This window comes from Rhinoderma darwinii, chromosome 10, assembly GCF_050947455.1.
Source record: "Rhinoderma darwinii isolate aRhiDar2 chromosome 10, aRhiDar2.hap1, whole genome shotgun sequence".
In the NCBI taxonomy this organism is placed as follows: Eukaryota; Metazoa; Chordata; class Amphibia; order Anura; family Rhinodermatidae; genus Rhinoderma; species Rhinoderma darwinii.
This window is the reverse complement of record NC_134696.1, coordinates 73,498,235-73,519,750: the sequence shown is the minus strand read 5'-3', so window position 1 is coordinate 73,519,750 and position 21,516 is coordinate 73,498,235. Positions and strand designations below refer to the sequence as shown.

The 21,516-nt window shown below is 40.5% G+C and overlaps 1 protein-coding gene across 5 annotated transcripts in view; it reads left to right on the top strand.

Annotated features, from left to right (window-relative positions):
- LOC142662116 (myosin-10-like) overlaps window positions 1–21,516 on the top strand; it is a 428,074-nt gene that overhangs the window by 210,748 nt on the left and 195,810 nt on the right. For 3 of the 5 annotated variants that reach the window (XM_075840061.1, XM_075840063.1, XM_075840062.1), the window contains exons 3-6: window positions 8,557–8,713; window positions 10,817–10,844; window positions 11,170–11,272; window positions 13,781–13,810. In XM_075840061.1, coding sequence (XP_075696176.1) covers window positions 8,557–8,713; window positions 10,817–10,844; window positions 11,170–11,272; window positions 13,781–13,810 — 318 coding nt within the window. Of the gene's footprint in view, window positions 1–8,556; window positions 8,714–10,816; window positions 10,845–11,169; window positions 11,273–13,780; window positions 13,811–17,043; window positions 17,065–21,516 lie in introns of all 5 variants that reach the window. The other 2 variants (XM_075840064.1, XM_075840065.1) reach the window with 2 other exon arrangements.

Here is a 21,516-nt window from a genome sequence, read left to right as displayed (position 1 = left end):
CCTGTCAGCTGAGGTGTCGGTAGTGGGGGGCTATAAATCCTTTGTGTATCATAGAATTTGCAAATGGCCATGTATTCAGATGAAAAAGGTTATAATGTAATTAGCACAGCCCTGTCCCCATGACTAAATTTGTGTGTGTGTGTGTGTGTGTGTGTATATATATATATATATATATATATATATATATATATATATACTGTATGTATATGTATTACAAAAAAAGGTAAAAAAGCAGCACCGTTTCTCAAATCCGTGAAATCAGGGTGCAGTATTCCCGTTTGGACACGTGACCAGTGTCCCTAGATACTAAGTCAAATCCTCCAAAATGTGAGACAGCACTCCTCAGTTAGCCTCATTCACATCTTGGGTCCCGTTCTGACGTTCCGTCGGAGCATTCCATCAGAACGGGGCCCTGAACAGATCCGGTGCCCATGGTTTCCGTTTGTCTCTGTTGTGCACCGCACCCATCGTTTTAAAGGAAGCAATAGCGTAGTTGACTACGCTATTGCTTTCGGCAAAACTACTGGTCCTGTGCACAACAGAGACAAATGGAAACCATGGGCACTGTATCCGTCACCATTGAAATCAATGGTGATGGAAACGGAAACCTCTGGTTTGTGTCTGTTCAGAGTCCCGTTCTGATGGAAAGCTCAGACGGAATGTCAAAACGGGACTGCAACGCAGATGTGAATGAGGCCTTAGTGAAAAAAGTGGATTTATTCACCACATGCAACGTTTCAGCCCTACTCCATGGGGCCTATCTCAAGCACGTGTGTGTGTGTGTGTGTGCATGGCTGTGTTAAAATCTGTTAACCCCAATTGGGGTATCCATGCGGCCTGAAGTCCCCGAGCAGAGCATCAGCTAGCGCTCTGCCCGGGGCCTCCAGCACTGCTCCTGACGTCACTGTCCATATATGGACAGTGACGTCAGGAGTTTTCCCAGGGCTGGAATTCCGGGGCAGAGCCTCTATTACCACTCTGCCTGGGGACTCTGACTTTGGGGAAGCCCCTGACATCACTGTCCATACATAGACAGTGACGTCAGGAGCTTTCCCTGGACCGTAGTCCCGTGTCAGAGCCTGCACTAGCACACTGCTCGGGGTCTCCAGCACTGCTCCTGACGTCACTATCCATATATGGGCAGTGACGTCAGGAGTTTCCCATCACTCCAGTGCTGGACCTAGGAAAGGGAAGTATAATCATTGCTTTGCTTTTTTATGTGTTAGGGTATGTTCACACGGCTATTTTCAGCCATTTTTCGGGCTGTAAACGCCACGAAAACGGCTGAAAAATCAGAAGCAGAACGCCTACAAACATCTGGCCATTGATTTCAATGGGAAATACGACGTTCTGTTCCGACGGGGCGTTATTTTACGCCTCCTTTTCAAATAATGGCGCGTAAAAAGAAGTGCATGTCACTTCTTGAGCCGTCTTATGAGCCGTTTAAAAAATACCCACACAGTCCTCCTTAACCATTTTATTGAGAATAAAAAAACCGCCATCTTTGAAGTAGTCGTCGAGTCCAAAGTAGTACAACAACTCAACCTGTCAAAAAACACAATAAATAATAATAATAATAATAATAAGGCTATGTTCACACACTTAACAAAATACAGCTGAAAATACAGAGCCTTTTTCAAGGGAAAATAGCTCCCGATTTTCAACTGTTTTTTAAATCAACCAGCATTTTTTGCAGTTTTTTTACGGCCTTTTCTGGAGCTATTTTTCTATTGAGTCAATGGCTGGTATATACAAGGATGATGGGGGTTATATACAGGAATGATGGCTGGTATATATGGGGATGATGGGGGTTATATACGGGGATGAAGGGGTTTATATACAGTGATGATGGCTGGGCCAGGCATCATCCATGTATATAACCCCCATCATCCCAATATACAGCATAACCTCAATCATCCCTGTATATAACCTCCATCTTCCCTGTATATAACCTCCATCTTCCCTGTATATAACCTCCATCATCCCTGTATATAAGCCCATCATCTCTGTATATAACCTCCACCATCCCTGTATATACACCAGCCATAATCCCTGTATATAACCTCCATCATCCCTGTATATAAGCCCATCATCTCTGTATATAACCTCCACCATCCCTGTATATACACCAGCCATAATCCCTGTATATAACCTCCATCATTTCTGTATATAAACTCCATCGTCCCTGTATATACCAACCATCATCCCTGTATATAGGTTATATACACAGGATGGTGGAGGTTATATACAGGTATGATGGCTGGTATATACAGTAACAGGGATGATGGTTGGTATATACAGTGAAGGAAATAAGTATTTGATCCCTTGCTGATTTTGTAAGTTTGCCCACTGTCAATGTCATGAACAGTCTAGAATTTTTAGGCTAGGTTAATTTTACCAGTGAGAGATAGATTATATTTTAAAAAAAACAGAAGATCACAGTCAAAATTATATATATTTATTTGCATTGTGCACAGAGAAATAAGTATTTGATCCCCTACCAACCATTAAGAGTTCAGCCTCCTCCAGACCAGTTACACGCTCCAAATCAACTTGGTGCCTGCATTAAAGACAGCTGTCTTAAATGGTCACCTGTATAAAAGACTCCTGTCCACAGACTCAATTAATCAGTCTGACTCTAACCTCTACAACATGGGCAAGACCAAAGAGCTTTCTAAGGATGTCAGGGACAAGATCATAGACCTGCACAAGGCTGGAATGGGCTACAAAACCATAAGTAAGACGCTGGGTGAGAAGGAGACAACTGTTGGTGCAATAGTAAGAAAATGGAAGACCTACAAAATGACTGTCAATCGACATCGATCTGGGGCTCCATGCAAAATCTCACCTCGTGGGGTATCGTTGATCCTGAGAAAGGTGAGAGCTCAGCCGAAAACTACACGGGGGGAATTTGTTAATGATCTCAAGGCAGCTGGGACCACAGTCACCAAGAAAACCATTGGTAACACATTACGCCGTAATGGATTAAAATCCTTCAGTGCCCGCAAGGTCCCCCTGCTCAAGAAGGCACATGTACAGGCCCGTCTGAAGTTTGCAAATGAACATCTGGATGATTCTGAGAGTGATTGGGAGAAGGTGCTGTGGTCAGATGAGACTAAAATTGAGCTCTTTGGCATGAACTCAACTCGCCGTGTTTGGAGGAAGAGAAATGCTGCCTATGACCCAAAGAACACCGTCCCCACTGTCAAGCATGGAGGTGGAAAGATTATGTTTTGGGGGTGTTTCTCTGCTAAGGGCACAGGACTACTTCACCGCATCAATGGGAGAATGGAAGGAGCCATGTACCGTCAAATCCTGAGTGACCACCTCCTTCCCTCCACCAGGACATTAAAAATGGCTCGTGGCTGGGTCTTCCAGCACGACAATGACCCGAAACATACAGCCAAGGCAACAAAGGAGTGGCTCAAAAAGAAGCACATTAAGGTCATGGAGTGGCCTAGCCAGTCTCCAGACCTTAATCCCATCGAAAACTTATGGAGGGAGCAGAAGATCCGAGTTGCCAAGCGACAGACTCGAAATCTTAATGATTTACAAATGATCTGCAAAGAGGAGTGGGCCAAAATTCCATCTAACATGTGTGCAAACCTCATCATCAACTACAAAAAACGTCTGACTGCTGTGCTTGCCAACAAGGGTTTTGCCACCAAGAATTAAGTCTTGTTTGCCAAAGGGATCAAATACTTATTTCTCTGTGCACAATGCAAATAAATATATATAATTTTGACAATGTGATTTTATTTTTATTTTTTTTAATATAATCTATCTCTCACTGGTAAAATTAACCTAGCCTAAAAATTCTAGACTGTTCATATCTTTGACAGTGGGCAAACTTACAAAATCAGCAAGGGATTAAATACTTATTTCCTTCACTGTACATGGATGATGGGGTTTATATACTGTCATTCACTTTCAGAGAGGTCTGCAATTCTTTGTAATGCAAACTCCTATGTGCGATGTCAGAGAAAAGATTAAAGTCTATGTACACCTTTATTTATATGTGGTTGTTGCAAATTTCTAATTTTGTTTTTATTAAAACTTATTTTAACTTTTTGAGATACAGCTGCATTGTATCCTATATACAGAGCAGCTGTATCTAGCGCAGAGACCTGAATACGTCAAGGCCGGTGGGACTGACCATTTCAGTCACAGCGGGTCTTGCGTGTCTCTGACACCTAGGATCCACCTGTTAGCGATCACATCTAAGTTATGAATTTACTCTTCGTTCACATCTGCGTTAGGACTCCGCTCATGGGTTCCGTCAGACATTTCCATCAGGGGAAACCATAGTTTTCCGTTTCCATTACCATTGATTTCAATCGACTGCACTATTGATTCGAAAAATGGAAATCTTACGGAACGGAGACAAACGGAAACCATTAGCGATGGAAGCGTTACCATTGTAATCAATGATAATGCAAACGGAAAGCTATGGTTTCCGTCTGGTTGCCGTTCATGGGTTCCCCTGACGTAAATATCTGACGTAAGACATGATCGGAACCCCGATGCAGATGTAAACAAAGCCTTAGATGTGATCGGTAACCGCTGAATCCTGCGTGTTACATCCGTTGGGGGGGGCGGGCCCACTCAGATATGTTTTGCCCCCACCCTGTACTAAACCACTAGCTACGCCTCTGCGCTGCTTTATTAGGTCTATCCCCAATGTGGCTACAGCTAACGGTTTGCTGACTCTGCATACTTGTGCTGGCCCCACCCATAAAATGGGGCCACTTTTAGATTTTTTTCCAGGGCCACTTTAAGCTCCCAATCCCCCCTGTGTGCAGTACTGTATATTAGGACATTTCCCATTGTTCAGTCACATAACATTAACCCTTTCATGACCAAGGGTCATTTATACCCCTGTGTCCAGGTCAAATTTTCCATTTCTGATATGCACTTCTTTAACCCCTTCCCGCTATGTGACGTAATAGTCCGTCACAGGAGTTGTCCTGTTAACGCAAACTGACGGACTATTACGTCACAGCATTAACAGGGCACAGTTTTAAAGCAGTGATAGCTTAACGCTATCACTGCTTCAAGGCTAGGACCGGATCTAGTCTCCGATCCGGCTGATAAACCCCTTAGATGCAGCCCTCAAAACCGAGCACTGCATCTAATGGTGTTTACAAGCAGATCGAAACCCTGCAATGAAATTCCGATTCCGATGACTGCTCCGGAAGACTGGAGGCCTAACAATGGCCTTCTGTCTGCCAAGTACGGATGCCCTCTAGGTCTCGCCCAGAGGCGGGGCCTAAACGCCGTCCGGCCGCAATTTCAAGATGGCGCAGTCTCAGAAGCTGAGCCTGCGACATCAGCCGTTGGTGTCAGCTGTATGTTACAGCTGACAGTGCTGTAATGGCAGGGAATGGAGCTAGCTTCGATCCCTGCCATTAACCCCTGAGATGGTGGTTTGTAGCGATCACTGCTATGACAACCGGAGGCCTAATAATTGCCTCCTAGTCTGCCACGTGCAATAGCCTATTGGGCCCCGCCCACAGACGGGACCTAATAGGTGAATGACTGACAGCTCTAATGCATTGCACTACGTGGGTAGTGCAATGCATTCGAGTAAAGATCAGAGGTGCAGGACTTGAAGTCCGCTAGTGGGACAAAAAAAAAGTTGAAAAAAGTTAATAAAAAAGTTTCATAAAAGTGTAGAAATAAAAGTTTCAAGTTAATAAAAACAAACACCGCCTTTTTTCCTATAAGACTTTTATTATTGGAAAAAAGTGAAAACGTTAAAAACCGTACACATATTTGGTATCGCCGCGTCCGTAACGACCCAAACTATAAAACTATAATATTATTTTTCCAGCACGCAAGCAAAATCTGCACTCCAAAAACCAAATGCCGCATTTACGTCCACATATATGGCATTTCCATACCCGGGGGAACCAGCTTAGCAGTTTACGAGATGTGTGTCTTCGGTGGCACAAACTGGTCACAACATATTGCGCACTAAAATGGCATATCAGCGGAAAATTGCAATTTTCAGTTTGCACTATCCGCTGCACATTAATTACTCATTTCTTTGCCATGAGTAAGAGCACAGGACGTGCTCGAAACGCGTAGGCTAAGGCAAAATCGCCTACTACTCACACTTGTTTCGGGACTGCGTCTCCCTACAATTTTAATCTTCTACTCCCCAATAAAGGTGGGAATATCGTTTCCTTTTTAAACTCAAAGCACGACTCAGCGCTGGATCATTTCTTCTATTTCTTCCATTATATACCGCCAGCCGTAGCGGGGATCCGAGCGGAGAGTCTGGAGACGCATCAAACTGGTGAGCTGGAGGTTCCCTCCCTTCTTTACTGTAATGGAAAAACACCTGTGGGGGCAAAATGCTCACTACACCCCTTAAAATGCCTCAAGGGGTGTAGTTTCCAAAATGGGGTCACTTCTAGTGGTCTTCCACTGTACTCTGGTACCTCATGGATTTGCAAATGCGACATGAAGCCCAAAAACCAAGCCAGCAAAATCTTCATGCCAAATAGCGCTCCTGCCTTTCTGAGCCCTGCTGTGTGTCCAAACAGCAGTTTATTACCACATATTGGGTATTGCCTTACTCTGGAGAGATTGATTTATAAATGTTGGGGTGCTTTTTCCTCTTTATCCCTTGTAAAAATGAAAAAATGCAACATTTTAATGGAAATAATGATGATATTTTTTACGCCCTAATTCCAATAAATTTTGCAACAGACCAGTGGGGTCTAAATGATTACTATACCCCTAGATAGATTCCTTAAGGAGTCTAGTTTCCAAAATGGGGTCACTTTTAGGGGGTTCCTATTGATTTGGTCCCGCAGGCACTTAGCAAATTTGACATGGCACCCGAAAACCATTCCAGCTCCAAATGGTTCTCCTTCCCTTTTGACCCCTGCCATGTGTCCAAGCAGCAGTTTATGACCACTTATGGGGTATTGCCGTAATCGGGAAAAATAGCTTTTCAAATGTTGGGGTGCTTTTTCTCCTTTATGCCTTGTAATTTCTAAAATGGGGTCACTTTTTGGGGGTTTTCACTGTTTTGGTCCCTCCAGGACGTTGCAAACGCGACATGGCATCGAAAATTATTCCAGCAAAATCTGTTCTCCAAAATCCAAATGGCGCTGTTTACCTTCTGAGCCCTGCCGTGCGTCCAAACAGCAGTTTATTACCACATATGGAGTATTGCCGTAATCGGGAGAAATTGCTTTACAAATGTTGTGGTTCTTTTTCTCCTTTATTCCTTGTAAATATTAAAAAATTCTACATTTTTTCAGAAAAAAGGTGGATTTTCAATTTTACTATTTCCAATAAATTTAGCAAAAAACTTGTGGGGTTAAAATGCTAACTATACCCCTCGATAATTTTCCTGAGGGGTGTAGTTTCCAAAATGTCACTTTTGGGGGCTTTCCACTGTTTTGGCACCACAAGACCTCTTCAAACCTGACGTGGTGCCTAAAATATATTCTAAAAAAAGGAGGCCCCAAATCCTCTAGGTGCTCCTTTACTTCTGAGGTCCGTGTTTCAATCCATTTCCTCGCTGTCTGACCGTTTTTCACCGACAGTTGCCATCCGCCTTTCATGGTAGTTAAAAAAATGGATGAATTTTATTTGTTAGGGTTTTTTTGTCGTAGCAACCTGAAAACACCACAGTGCCTATGTAGATAGTGACGCAATACCACTGTAGTTAGTGCCACATTGTCCACTGTAGATAGTGCCAGTGCCCACGGCCGGGGATTCCACTCCTAGTGAGAGCCAGTGACAGTGACCTCAGGGGCTCTCTCTAGAAGCGGAATCCTGGGACAGAGCAATTGGACACCGGGGATTCTGCTCCTAGTAGGAGTTTAGGTGGCGCTATCTACAGGGTGGGTTGCTATCTACAGGGGGGGGGGGCGCGATTTACAGCGGGGATCTACAGGGGTTTGTGCGTGGCGCTATCTACAGTGGGGGGTACAGTCCAGGGCTCTTAAAGTCCTGGCAGACATGAGGTGCTGCGCCGCTCACACTGAAGCAGCACTGCACTCATTAAACCCTGTTCAAGGCTGCCAATGTTTAATCACGGGGCATCGGCAGTTGGAACGTATATAGCTTTATGGCAGTCGTGAAGGGGTTAAAGAGAAGCTTGTCAAGTATAGAGTCCAAAAGCAGTGCAAATTTGATAGATTTAGTAACATTTTAGACATAATTGTATGTGTATTGCATGACTTGCATTTCTGTGTGGCATCCAAATTTATGGGCCATCCGATAAAGGGAATTGATGTTGTCATTAAACATCTTAAGTTATATGAACAGATCTGGAAAATCATAAACCTAAGCAGAATTGGGACAAAGGTTTAGTTTTCTGCCCCCATCCCTGTATCTGAATGTCCTAACCAAGGCAAAGTGGCTTGTTGGCAATCCCTGGCACCCAGCTCTCAGGGCATTTGCCAACCAACAAACTCTAGTCCAAGCTGAATGTAAATCTTGCTGTATAGAGTTTTCTCAGTATAAGCTATGAACAAATTGAAAATCATACGTGTTGTATTGATGGCTACAATGTTTCCCATTGTCATCCAGACATATTCAGGTCTCTTCTGCGTTGTGATTAACCCATACAAGAACCTACCCATATATACAGAACAAATAGTGGAAATGTATCGAGGAAAGAAACGACATGAAATGCCTCCACACATATATGCAATATCAGAAACTGCCTACCGCAGTATGCTTCAAGGTAAGATGGGAAATCTTTATGTCTGTATTAAAGGGCCACTTAACCCGTAGTACAAAGATTATAAAAGTGTAGCTGGTAATATCAGTCAAACATATGTAGGCAAATATTTCTGGAGGTTCTCAGAACTAAAGATTTGATTCCCTTTTCCCATCCCTTGGTTGAACTTGATGGGCATGTGTATTTTTTCAACAGTACTGACTATGTAACTATGGGGGCAGGAATTTTTCTGGAATTTTTATCTGTAGTCATATTAAAGAACGGTATAGTCATTGTCTCCCTGACCAAAAATGGAGATTACATTCATTTGCATAGAAAAAGGAGATGTATTATTATCATTATTTAGTATTATTATTATGTATTGAAGACCTATTTTCATCAACGACACATAATACTTTGTATTTGTTTGTTGTCAATTTGTGGCTTTAATCCCTTAGTGATCAACAATACGCCTTTTCACGGTGGTCAGTAAGGGGCCTTAGGCTAGGCCGTCGCCTTTTCACGACGGCCCAGTCCAACTCCTGCACGGGTGTCCCGTGCAGGCTTGAGCGGGAGCTCGGTTGTCTGGTGGCAGCCGGGCTCCTGTTCCAACGGTGGTGATAGAAGTTTACTTAGATCACGACCGTTTAACCCCTTAAATGCTGTGGTCAGTAGCGACCACCACATTTAAGATGTTTACAAAGGGAGGGAGCTCCCTCTCTCACCCATCGGTGGCCCACAAATGCGATTGCGGGCCTCCAATGAGGTGCCATGGCAGCCGATGGCCTTATAAAGGCCCCCAGGTCTGCCCTGGCTGTATGCCTATTTGGCCGTGCCAGAGGCATGGCCTAATATATTGCCTGTCAGTTTTACACTGACAGGCAGTAATGCTGTGGTGTACTAAGAATATCAAAGCATTATATCTGCGATCTAAAGATCGCATAGTGAAGTCCCCTAGTGGGACTGAAAAAAATAAGTAATAAATGTTAAATAAAAATTATTAATAAAGATTACAGTAAAAAAATAAATGTTTTTTTTTTCATAAAAATAGGTTTTATTTAGTAAAAGTGTAAAAAAAAAAAAAAGTCACAATATATGGTATCCGCGACCGTAATGACCCCAACAATACAATTAACATGTCATTTCAACCACAAGGTGAACGCCGTAAAACAAAAATCCCCAAAAAAACATGGCGAACTTGCTATTTTTTTCCATTGCCCTCAAAAAGTCATAATAAAAGTTAATCAATAAGTTCCAAGTACCCCAAAAAAGTACCAATGAAAGCTACATCTCGTCCCGCAAAAATATAAGCCCACATATAACTATATTGACAGACAAATATAAACGTTATGGCTCTTTGAAAGCAACGATACAAAAACTAAAAATTAATTTCAAAAGAGTTTTTATTGTGCAAGAGTCGTAAAACATTAAAAAAAAAAACATACACCTGTATCGCCGTAATCATACCGACCCATAGAATAAAGGTAATATGTTATTTACGCCGCACGGGGAACGGCGTGAATTTAAAATGTGCTGGTCACTAAGGGGTTAAGCATTTACAATCTTGCAGGTTTGTTTCAATCAACAATAATTATATGTAAATAGTAATAGATCTATGTATATGGATCCTTATTGTTTAGCTTACATGCGGCCTGCCTCCCCCACCCTAAATAAAGTGAACGTCCAGACAATAAACCACCTGTATTTTAGTCGCTCCACTGCATTTAGATTTATAAAACTTTTGCCGGATCCGTCATACGGCGTGTATAAACAGTGCCCGATGGACCGCATTGACTTATAATAGAGTCCGTCGGATTCCATTGTGTTGTCCTTCATTTTGACAGGAAAAATAGTTCTGCTTGCAGCACTATTCCTGCTGCGATGAAGGCTACGACCCAGATGTTAACAGAGCCTTACAGTTTTTGCAAATAATATGATTATATCAGCAAAAAGGCTGTGTAGATCAGATCTAATGGATCATCACGTGAACATTCATGTGTAATGCCAGAGACATTAAAAGATATCAAAACTTGCATCACTTACTGAACCTTCACACCCACATAAGAAAAATATTGTCATTTCTATACAACTATTTATTGAACGGTGTCTTTTCTTTCGTTACTTTAGATCGGGAGGATCAGTCAATTCTCTGCACGTGAGTAATACATCCTACTACATATTTCATCACTAGGTTTGACTCTGAATTCGCACTCCATTATGTTTTCATTAGCGGTTATTGTTTATAAGGTTGTCTTGCCATCACATTCCAGTCATATAGTTCTTTTATGTCTGGTATCTATTTCTCTTTGACCTCTTGTCATTACCTGAGCTTGCTAATGGAGTACTCCAATTAAAGGTTTCTCTTTTTTTTCTTTTTGTATATACGCTTAAAGAGAAATAGAGACAAGTATCTGGACCAGGTCCAAACATAGTATTGTATTTATTGTTTCACATGTACCCCTTATGTGCTATATTTCCAGTGGAGAATCAGGGGCTGGAAAAACAGAGAACACAAAAAAAGTAATCCAGTACTTGGCTCACGTGGCATCTTCACACAAGGGCCGTAAAGAGAATACAGCTCCGGTAAGATGTTTGGTGTTAAGTTGGAATAAATTTAGATAGCGGCCTTACTGTACAACAAATGCTGACAGTAATATGTGTCATTACTTTTACATTGCAAGGGTACTAAAGAGAAGAATCCTCTAAATATGATTTAAATTGTTCTATCATTCATTAATTTTTGCAGTATATTATCCTGACCCCATTCAGTAATAGAGTATCCTTTAATATATGTCCACAAAGTAGGGGGTGTAATTGGCAGATTTGATGATCACCCAATGCCGGGCTGGTCTGCACATGACTCTGCAGCAACTCTCCAAAGAGACAATAAAAAAAATGCCTCTGCCCTCCCTATGGGTAGTCAATGCAGAGCGTTAGGATTCCTGATCGCTAGATTCACGGAGCACTGTGTATGCAATACAATAAGTATCAATCCACTTACTGTATTAGTCACAGTGGTCAGCTCTATGTTAAAGTTAAAATGTCCCCTAAAGATATCTAATAACATCATAGTGCAGACTGCCAGCCCAAAACATAGCATTAGGCCCGCCTTGACAACCTAAAACTATACATTCCATATATAAAAAATTTGTTTTAGTGCAATTGATTTCTATTCAAATAGAAATTTAAATATGTAGCTTTTTTTTTGTACATTTTCCCCTAATAACACAAAAAAAGAAAATACTATTACAACAAATGGTACAAAATAAAAATTAATCTTGTTTCTTAATTCTTTCCTTGTAAGCAGATTTACAGGGCCCACCGCTACACGTGCTTATGCATTTCCTTACATTTAGCATGTCCGCAGGCAATAAGTGTACATATAGATACTCATGTATTCAGCGATTGTCCATGGATGCTCTTGATGTTAACAAACACATCACACTGCTTGTAGCACAAGGTTTACTCACCTTGATAAACTTTTATAAACTGATGGTGTCTGCAGAAAATGGTGATTGTTTGTGCACATCCACATAGTCTGCATCATGCAAACATAGATTTAAAGAGGCTCTGTCACCACATTATAAGTGGCCTATCTTCTACATAATGTGATCGCCGCTGTAATGTAGATAACAGCAGTGTTTTTTTATTTAGAAAAACGATCAATTTTGACGGAGTTATGACCTATTTTGGATTTATGCTAATGACATTCTTAATGCCCAACTGTGTGTTTTTTTAGCCTTTGACCAATCAGCGTCATACACTTCTCTCCATTCATATACTCAGAACATAGTGATCTTGCTAGATCATGATGTGCAGTCATGCTGCCAGGACGCGATGTCTATTCACAATCCCGACACTTCGGTAACATTTGTGTGGGACTTACAGCACAGCAAGCGTAATCTCGCGAGATCACGCTGTAAATGACAACTTACAACGTGATCTCACGAGATCACGCTTGCTGTCATTAAGTCCCACCCAAACGTTACCGAAGTGTCGGGATTGTGAATAGACATTGCGTCCTGACTGGAGGCGATGTCTATTCACTCTCAAGGCACTTCAGTAACGTTAATGTGTGAGTATGTGACTGCACATCATGATCTAGCAAGATCACTATGTTCTGAGTATATGAATGGAGAGAAGTGTATGACGCTGATTGGTCAGCGTCATACACTTCTCTTTACAACGCCCACTTGGTCAAAGGCTAAAAAACGCCCAGTTGGGCATTAAGAAAGTCATTAGCATAAATCTAAAATAGGTCATAACTCCGTCAAAATGTATAGTTTTTCTAAATAAAAAAACACTGCTGTTATCTACATTACAGCGCCGATCACATTATGTAGAAGATAGGCCACTTATAATGTGGTGACAGAGCCTCTTTAAATAGGTTTCCCATAATAGATTTTAAAGTCATTTCCATCAGATATGTCATTGGAGTCCCACAGTGGTGGGCTCAGCAGCTATGTCATGAACCAGTGAGTCTCCATGTTGAAATATTATGGTGATATGCTCTTCTTCTATTCCCATTGATTTCAGTGGAGAGGTGACCGTGTATGCCAGTCACGTCTCTCTTACAATCAGTGCTGGGATTGATGTGTGTTGGGAGTTGCTGGAGCCCCACTGAGGTCACGTTTAATAATACGAAGTATCACAGTTACCCTAGCCAAAGTGTATTAAAGATGTCAGCTACACTGTAATGTGGATTACTAAGGGGTATCGAAGAGCGCTGTGTGACAACATGCACCTGCAATAAATGTATGATCTTTATGTTGGTTCAGCAAAAGGTATAGCAGCCTGCATAGAATCCGGTTTCTACTGGGACCAGTCCCCTACCCGTGACAGCAAACATCTGATATGTAAACAGTTATTTTCTTCTTCATTTTATATGTCCGCATGTCTCACTGTTAGATCACACATGCTGCATGAATTGTGTTTTAGAATATTTGAATATTACAGTATATGCATAGACATAAAATAGCCCACTTGCAGCCTAAAGCGCTGAATATGTTTTGGTGCAATGCTCTGCAGACTTGTCAATCGGTCTGTACTAACAGTCTTTGTTGATTATCTTGTGCACTTTACTAATACCAGATGGAGTCTTTCATATCTGTCAAGCACAAGGCAAGTTGAAATTGTGAGCACCCCGCATGATTTGTATAATGCATGGCACTAGCACAATGGTAGCCATGTTATTTCTACCATGAATATCTTTTAAATAGTTTAGCAGAGTGGAATCATCTTTCCTAGATATGAAACTTAACTAAGGGTTAAGTCAAAAGTCAGGAACATGACCTGTTTTTATTTGAAACTTTAAAGTTGTATTCAGCTTGGCCACTTTCAGTATCACATGGTGGTGGTAGGGCAGCATATAAGTTTTTTCATTGGCTTAAAATGTAATGGTGAGATCAATCTAACAATGGTAAGCCTGCCATACACATAAGATAGCTGTTAACCTAAGGGTGAATTCACATGTGACATATTTTGTTGCAGAAATCAGTTCTATTCTTCTTAATGGTGTTGTTTCTGCAGAAATCTTCAAGCACTATTCAGATGAATGGAACTCATTTTTAATCGCAGAAATTTCTGCAAAGCAAATTCACAGCGTGCGAGTCCACATAACAGCTATCTCGTCTGACCTCCCAAGTTACATAAGCACTTGGCTCAGGCGTGTGTGCATGTTTATTCAATAGAAGAGGGGGAGCCAAACCGATTCCAGCTACTCCTGACAACGGCTTATCTCCCATGGGTTTATTGGATCATCATGTTGATATGTCCTATATTCTATCCTCAACATCTGCTGTGGAGGCACAGTGACGATCTGACGACAATAATCGAATGTGCACGTGTGGCTTTCGAGTTGGGAACTAGTTTTGGGTGGTTTCTCACTTTTGACTTACCCTACATTTTAGCAATAGTTTATTGTAGAATGAATCTGATAAGGATTTCACTGCCAATGGGAAACTATTATGTATTTCAGTCAAGCATACATATATACATCCCACATTGGAGGTTTGCTGTGAAAAAATATTTGCCGCCTCTGGATATCCCCTATTATTGTATATTTGTTACTCTTAGCTATTCCTTCAGACTCCACCATACACATGCACACTCTGCTGCACGTGCATGTTTATTTCAGTGAAAACTAATGTTTATCATTGATCTACAATGACGCTGTCACCGTAAAAATCATAGTTTTCGGTGGCATGATCAGTAAAGTTCACTCGTAAAGCATTGCTGCCTGAGCAAGAATGATGGTTCTCGTTGGTAAAGGAGTTACCTCCCCTCCAGCAGCAAGGATTGCACTAATGGAAATGTCCATAAGATCGCTGTCCTCTGATTTGAACAATTGCATTGTAAACCCACCTTAACTCTAAGGTGACAAGCAATAGGCCGGCACATCCTGTTGCAAAAATGGCTGCTTTAAACAGTAATACAAAGTAATTATCAAACTTAGGCTTTACTTGTAAATGGCTTTTGGGTAGAAATCCTTTATAATAATTTTCTGTTAGAGTATAAAGTTCATGGTTCATTGAGTCCAGGTAAGTTGTCCAGGCTCTGAGGCAAACCCCCATGCCACCCCACTACCACCACTGCCATGTTTGTCTATTGGCATAAACCATTGACTCTGCATTGCTACTCTCCAATGATTGAGTTGTTTGTTCAGTATCATGCTTTAATGGAGTCATGAACACTGACAGAGTGGCCTGCAGTTCCTTGGCTGCTCTTCTAGGACATTTTTGAACTTCCTAAATACGTTGTTGTTGTATTTTTGGAGAAATGTTGGTAGACCACCCAATCCATTGTTCCATGCCTCCTCCTCCAACTGGAGATGATGGCTTTCACTGCAATTTTATGAAGTCTTGGAGCCTTTGAACAGGCTTTGTAACCCTTTCCAATCATGTTTTCTTTCTCATGTCCGCTGTAATTTCCTTTGATTGTTGCATAGTGTTTCTGTAGAAAAATTGTGATGCCTACTGACATCACTGCTGTGTTAGGGAATATAATGCCCTGTGTGTTGCCTTTTGTTTTATTCAGTAATCTTCATAGTAGGGCTACCATCAGTATTGCCTGTTGACTCCTATTTTTTTTATTTAAATACGCTTTATCCCCCTTTTATTGAAAAGCATAACATACTATGCTTTTCAATACAGTAAAATAAAAGGTGTGGCAATGTATACCTCCTGAACGTATGCTATTGTGGCATGCATCTAGACCTTTGTAGTCTATAGGCACGTTTGGTGCATATATATGTCAGGAGATTTTCTCAACACATTCTCTGTGTGTGCCTGGTGTGCCTAAGTAATGGACACGCATTAATGTTACAAAATGTACAGTAGAACCTGTAAAGTGATAATATTGTATATATTAGGGTTTATAAGCCTACAAACTTTAAAGACGGCAATAATCCACAACATATATTATAAAACTAAAAGAACGAATTAGATTTTTTTTTAATTCATTAGTTAATACAGATCCTAGGAGACAAATGGAATTATAACAATTATACAGATTCCTCAATAAATAGTAAAGGTAAACAAAGTCACTTTAGATACAGTATATAAAATAAAATAATTGGATCGCTAGAAAAAAATATAATGCAACTGTCCGCACCAGAAAACATGCAGCAAAACAGTTTATCTACTAATTGCAGCAAAATTGAATGTACAAAGTGTTGGATTTCAGAGAAATATTCCAAAATTTTGTTAGTATTGAAAATTGTGTGTTTGGTATATGGGACACACATAGCTTTTATATGTAGTTTTCTACAGTGGTGTCAATGGGGGGAAAAAAGCCAGAAAACCCCTGAGCATGCTGTGATCACAGAAGACTGCAGCCGGCCCTAAAAATTCACTGCAGTGTTTGCCAATTTGACTTCATAAATTGTGGATTCTGTGACCCAGCCTTCAGGTCATTATGTAGTTTAGTCTCCGTCTCAAGTGTCTACTGTACATAAACATAAACGGTAAAAAGCTCATTAATTTTCTTAGCTCAGAACTCAATGAGACTATATATTATATTTAACCAGAAAAAAGGTGCAGTATGATTTTGGCTTCACTCTCATACAGTCAGCTCTTGCTTTTATATGCCATCACTTAGCATATCATGTATGATATCATTTTATTAGCAGTTTACAATTTACTTACGTAATCCACTGTGTAGTCATCAATTATGTCTTAGTTCTGTTTATTTTTATCCCAAACTTCACCATCAATATCAATCATTCATTTTATCAATCATAGTTTCATTATGTTTTATTATTGTTTGATTATATATTTGTGTTGCCTTTTTTGTTATCATTAACATTTGTTTTATGTATGTTTTCCCATCCCTGTATTGTGCGTTTTTTTCCTCAGAATTTCAGTGCTGTGTCATATGTGAGTAACACTATTTTTTTAAACTTTTTGTTTTAGTTTTCTTTTTAAAGTTTTATAGAGTTCCCATTTTTTGTTTACATGCCTTCTACAAGTCATATTATACGAATTATAGAAATAGTTATGCCTGCGGCCATTGATGCATTGCATTAGCACACTTCCGTAGTTTGTCAATTCTCGGCCTAAATATTTTCTCTACAAACATATATATTATTCTTTTAAATCATTTTTATTGATTTTAAGAAACCGTAAACAGATTACAAAGACAAATAATGTTATCCCGATTGCCATACGTAGAAAAATTCTGGTTACAATCATCATCATGTCATGTAAATGCACATAAATTCAAAATCATTGAAAACACTTGGTTATTACTGTCTGTGTTTTGTACCACTGTAGAGGTTTTTTCACATCCTAGATCTATAGATTTGGTACAACTGCAGGTTATAAAGAATAGACATAAACACTAAATAAATAAATAAATAAATAAATAAAGATAGCAGATTTCTCCATGAATATCTAGTATAAATACTTCTTATAAACTGGCTACATGCTCTAAGGATCCCATGTTTATGGGCTAGCATATATAAACCTGTCCCCAGAGATCTTACCTACTGGTTTTGTTTCTTACATAAATAATATCCTGTAATATTTAAAAGGGTTGTTCAGTATAACATACTTTTTTTTTTTTTGGAATGCTCTGCACACCCATGCATCAGGCATATGACCGCTGTGTTAATAGACATGGCGAGGTTAGAGTATATTCACACTTGGCAGATTTGTTGCAGAATTTCTGCAACTGTCCCATTCATCCATGTGTTTGCAGCCATAAAAATACGCTACAAAATATGCACCAGTAAATTACTGGCCAAAAACTTTTCCATAGTTTGTGTCGATTTTGCTGCATATTTATGTTCATATTTCAGTGTGGAATTTCACATAGCATTGAAGTCCATGATGAAATTCTGCATCCAATTTCCGCAACACATACAGAAAACGCTGATTTTGTTTCCACCCATACATGGTGTCAATTTCCACAGTGGATTGACACCACGTATGACTGCAACCGTATTGAACTGATTTTCATTTGATACATGTGAATATACTCTAAGGCCATGTTCACACAGGGCGGATACGCTGCATACACAGTGTATCCATCCTGGAACCTGCCAGGAGGAATTCTGGCCAAAAAAACAGTTTTTGTGCGGAATCTCTGCTACGGATAACAGTGTCTGGAAAGAAAAAAGAAGTATATACTTACTCTGGTCTTCATTGTCGTAGCAATGCTTTTTTCTATTCTCGTCTTGCCGATCTCCTGGGATGTCACTGCAGCCCATGTGACTGTCGCTGCAGCAGTCACCTGGGATGAAGGAGGCTGGATTGCAGGGAAGAAAGCATCGCTATGACAACGGCCGGGCTGTAAGGGTATGTTCACACGCAAACGTAAAATACGTCTGAAATTACGGAGCTGTTTTCAGGTGAAAACAGCTCCTGAATTTCTGACGTTTTTGCAAGTGCAGACGTTTTTTCGCGGCGTCCATTACTGACGTAATTGGAGCTGTTTTTCAATGGAGTCAATGAAAAACGGCTCCAATTACGTCCCAAGAAGTGACATGCACTTCTTTGAGCGGCCGTCTTTTTACTTGCCGTCTTTTGACAGCGGTGCGTAAAAAATAAGCCCGTCTGAACAGAACACAGTAAGACACATTGAATTCAAAGGGCAGATGTTTGGAGACGTTTATTCGGCCGTAATTCTAGGCGAAAAACGCCTGAATTACGTCCGTGAATAGGGCGTGTGAACATACCCTTAGTATAAACTTTTCTATTCATTTTACAGAAAAAAATTTATTTTTTTTCCTGGGATGCGATTTTTGTGCCAGAATTGTAAGATTTTCGGCCTCAAAAAATTCCATATTTGCTATTTGTTCTGAGTTTTACCTCTCCATTGAATTCAAAAGGCAAATCCCTCAACAGAAAACCAGCGATTCTGAAGCATATTGACCTGTGGATTAATAAAATGCACCGCAAGTCAATATATGAACGTTTTTTCCGCTGATTTTGTTCGCGTGTGGATGACATTTGTTTAAATCTCATCCAGTCCGCTGGTACTGTAATACGCTGCAGATTTTCCACAATGAGTTTGCGGATTTTCCACAGTGTTTACGCTTGTGAACATACCTTATGGGTGGATTGAAAAGATTAGGCCGCAAAATCCTCATGTAAAACACGCAGATTCTGTTGCGGTTTTGCTGTGGGACTTTCTGAGGATGTGGTAACTTCACAAGGCATTCAAATAGGACCCTAGTAGGAATGAAAGCAGTTAGCTAGTGGATATTTTTTTTTTTTAGACACGATTCTGGCCATAGCAAAAAATAAAATCTGGAATCCTGGACAACCCCTTTAATAGGTGAAACAATAAATAAACATCATTGACTTCAAATGTAACAAATTGCTTGGTGACCAGGTTGTGTCGCAGGCCTTCTTTCTGTGTATGTTTAGCACTCTACTTGAGGTATTACTGCGGGGTAATATGAACAATGTGGAATAACCAGTGTCATTCACGAGTGGACTCTCATGTTTCAGCATAGTTTCAGGTTCCTTGTCTTTTCTTAAGTTACAGGTTAGTCTGATGAAAGCTCACTGCAGAAAGTTATATGTCTCAGCAGCACAGCAATAGGTTTCCACCCAGTGGTTGTAAGCTGCTTAATTTTGCTTACCTAAAATGTGTCCGTTATAAGATAGATATATCCATAAAGTAGGGCTGAGCAATTAATCGAAAACTAATCAAAATCGAAACTTCGCACAATTAATCAGGGTCGAATTGCGAATTTTGGTTTAATCAATTATTTTCTCCCGGTTTAAACTGTATCTGCATCTTCAGGACGCAGATACAGTGGAACCCAATGGTAGAGCAGTGGACCGTAAGGACCCTGCTATACCATTCACTGTGTATCGCCGGACGCTAGGCAGTGACGTCATTGCGCCTGTCTGCGCTGAGTTGCACAGACCAGAGGAGCAAAGGGATCTCCTCCACTCATCATTGGAAGGGGGTTATGTGAGTATGTATATTATTATTTTTATCAGGCACTATTTTGGGGGAGCTGTGGGGGCATTATCCAGAGTAAGGGCAGCTATGGGGGACTTTATACTGTGTGGGGTGCAGCTATGGGGGCATTATACTGTTTGGGGTGCAGCTATAGGGGCATTATACTGCGTGGAAGTCCGTTATGGAGGCATTATACTATGTAGAGGCAGTTATGGGGGGCATCATACTGTGTGGAGGGCAGTTATGGGGCATTTTACTATGTGCAGGGCAGTTATGGGGGGCATTATACTGTGTGGAGGGCAGTTATGGGGGGCATTATACAGTGGAGGGCAGTTATGGGGGGCATTATACAGTGTGGAGGACAGTTATGGGGGTATTATACTGTGTGGTGGTATCTATGGGGGTCATTATACTGTGTGGGGGCATTCTCTTTGGAGGGCAACTATTGGGGCATTATGATGTGTGGGGGCAGCTATGGGGCATTATACTGTATTTGGGCAATATACTGTCTGGCGGCAGGGATGGGGGTATATTATATACCGTAGTATACAGCACGCTCAGGAGATAAATATTAATTAAATTGCATAGCATGCAAATAGGGGGTGTGGCATGCAAAAAGGGATGTGGCCTAAATAATCGTTTAACCCCTTCCCCCTGCTTGCATTCTGGGCCCTAATGACCAAGCCATTTTTTACGTTTTTCCATTGTCACAATCGAAAAGCTATAACTTTTTTATTTTGCGTCGACATAGCTGTATAAGGTCTTGTTTTTTGCGGGACGAGTTGTATTTTTTAATAGCACCATTTTGGGGTACATATAATTTATTCATTAACTTTTATTAACTTTTTTTTGGGGGGGATAGAAGAAAACATGAAATTTCACCACTCTTTTTTTTGCGCCCTAAATCTACGCCGTTTACCGTGTGGTATAAATAACACAATAACTATAATACGAAGATACCAAATTTGTATAGATTTTGTATGTTTTGCTACTTACACAGTAAAAACACTTTTTTTTCAAAATGATTTGTTCTTGCGTCTCCATATTTGAAGAGCCATAACTATTTTATTGTTCCGCTGATGCAGCTGTATGAGGGCTTTTTTTTTGCGGGACGACTTTTAGTTTTTATTAGTACCATTTGAGAGTAGATGCGACTTTTTTATCACATTTTTTTAAAGTCAGGATTAACAGAAAACAGCAATTTTTCCATTGTTTTTTTTTTTTTTTTTTTATGGCGTTCACCGTGCGGGTTAATTAATGTAACAGCTTTATAGTCGGGGTCGTTACGGACGCGGCGATATAGTAAGGGGAAAAAGTGGGTTTTTCATTTTTATTTTTTTTCACATTTTTTTATCAACTTTATTCAACTTTTTTTTACTTTTATACTAGTCCCACTAGGGGACTTTAAT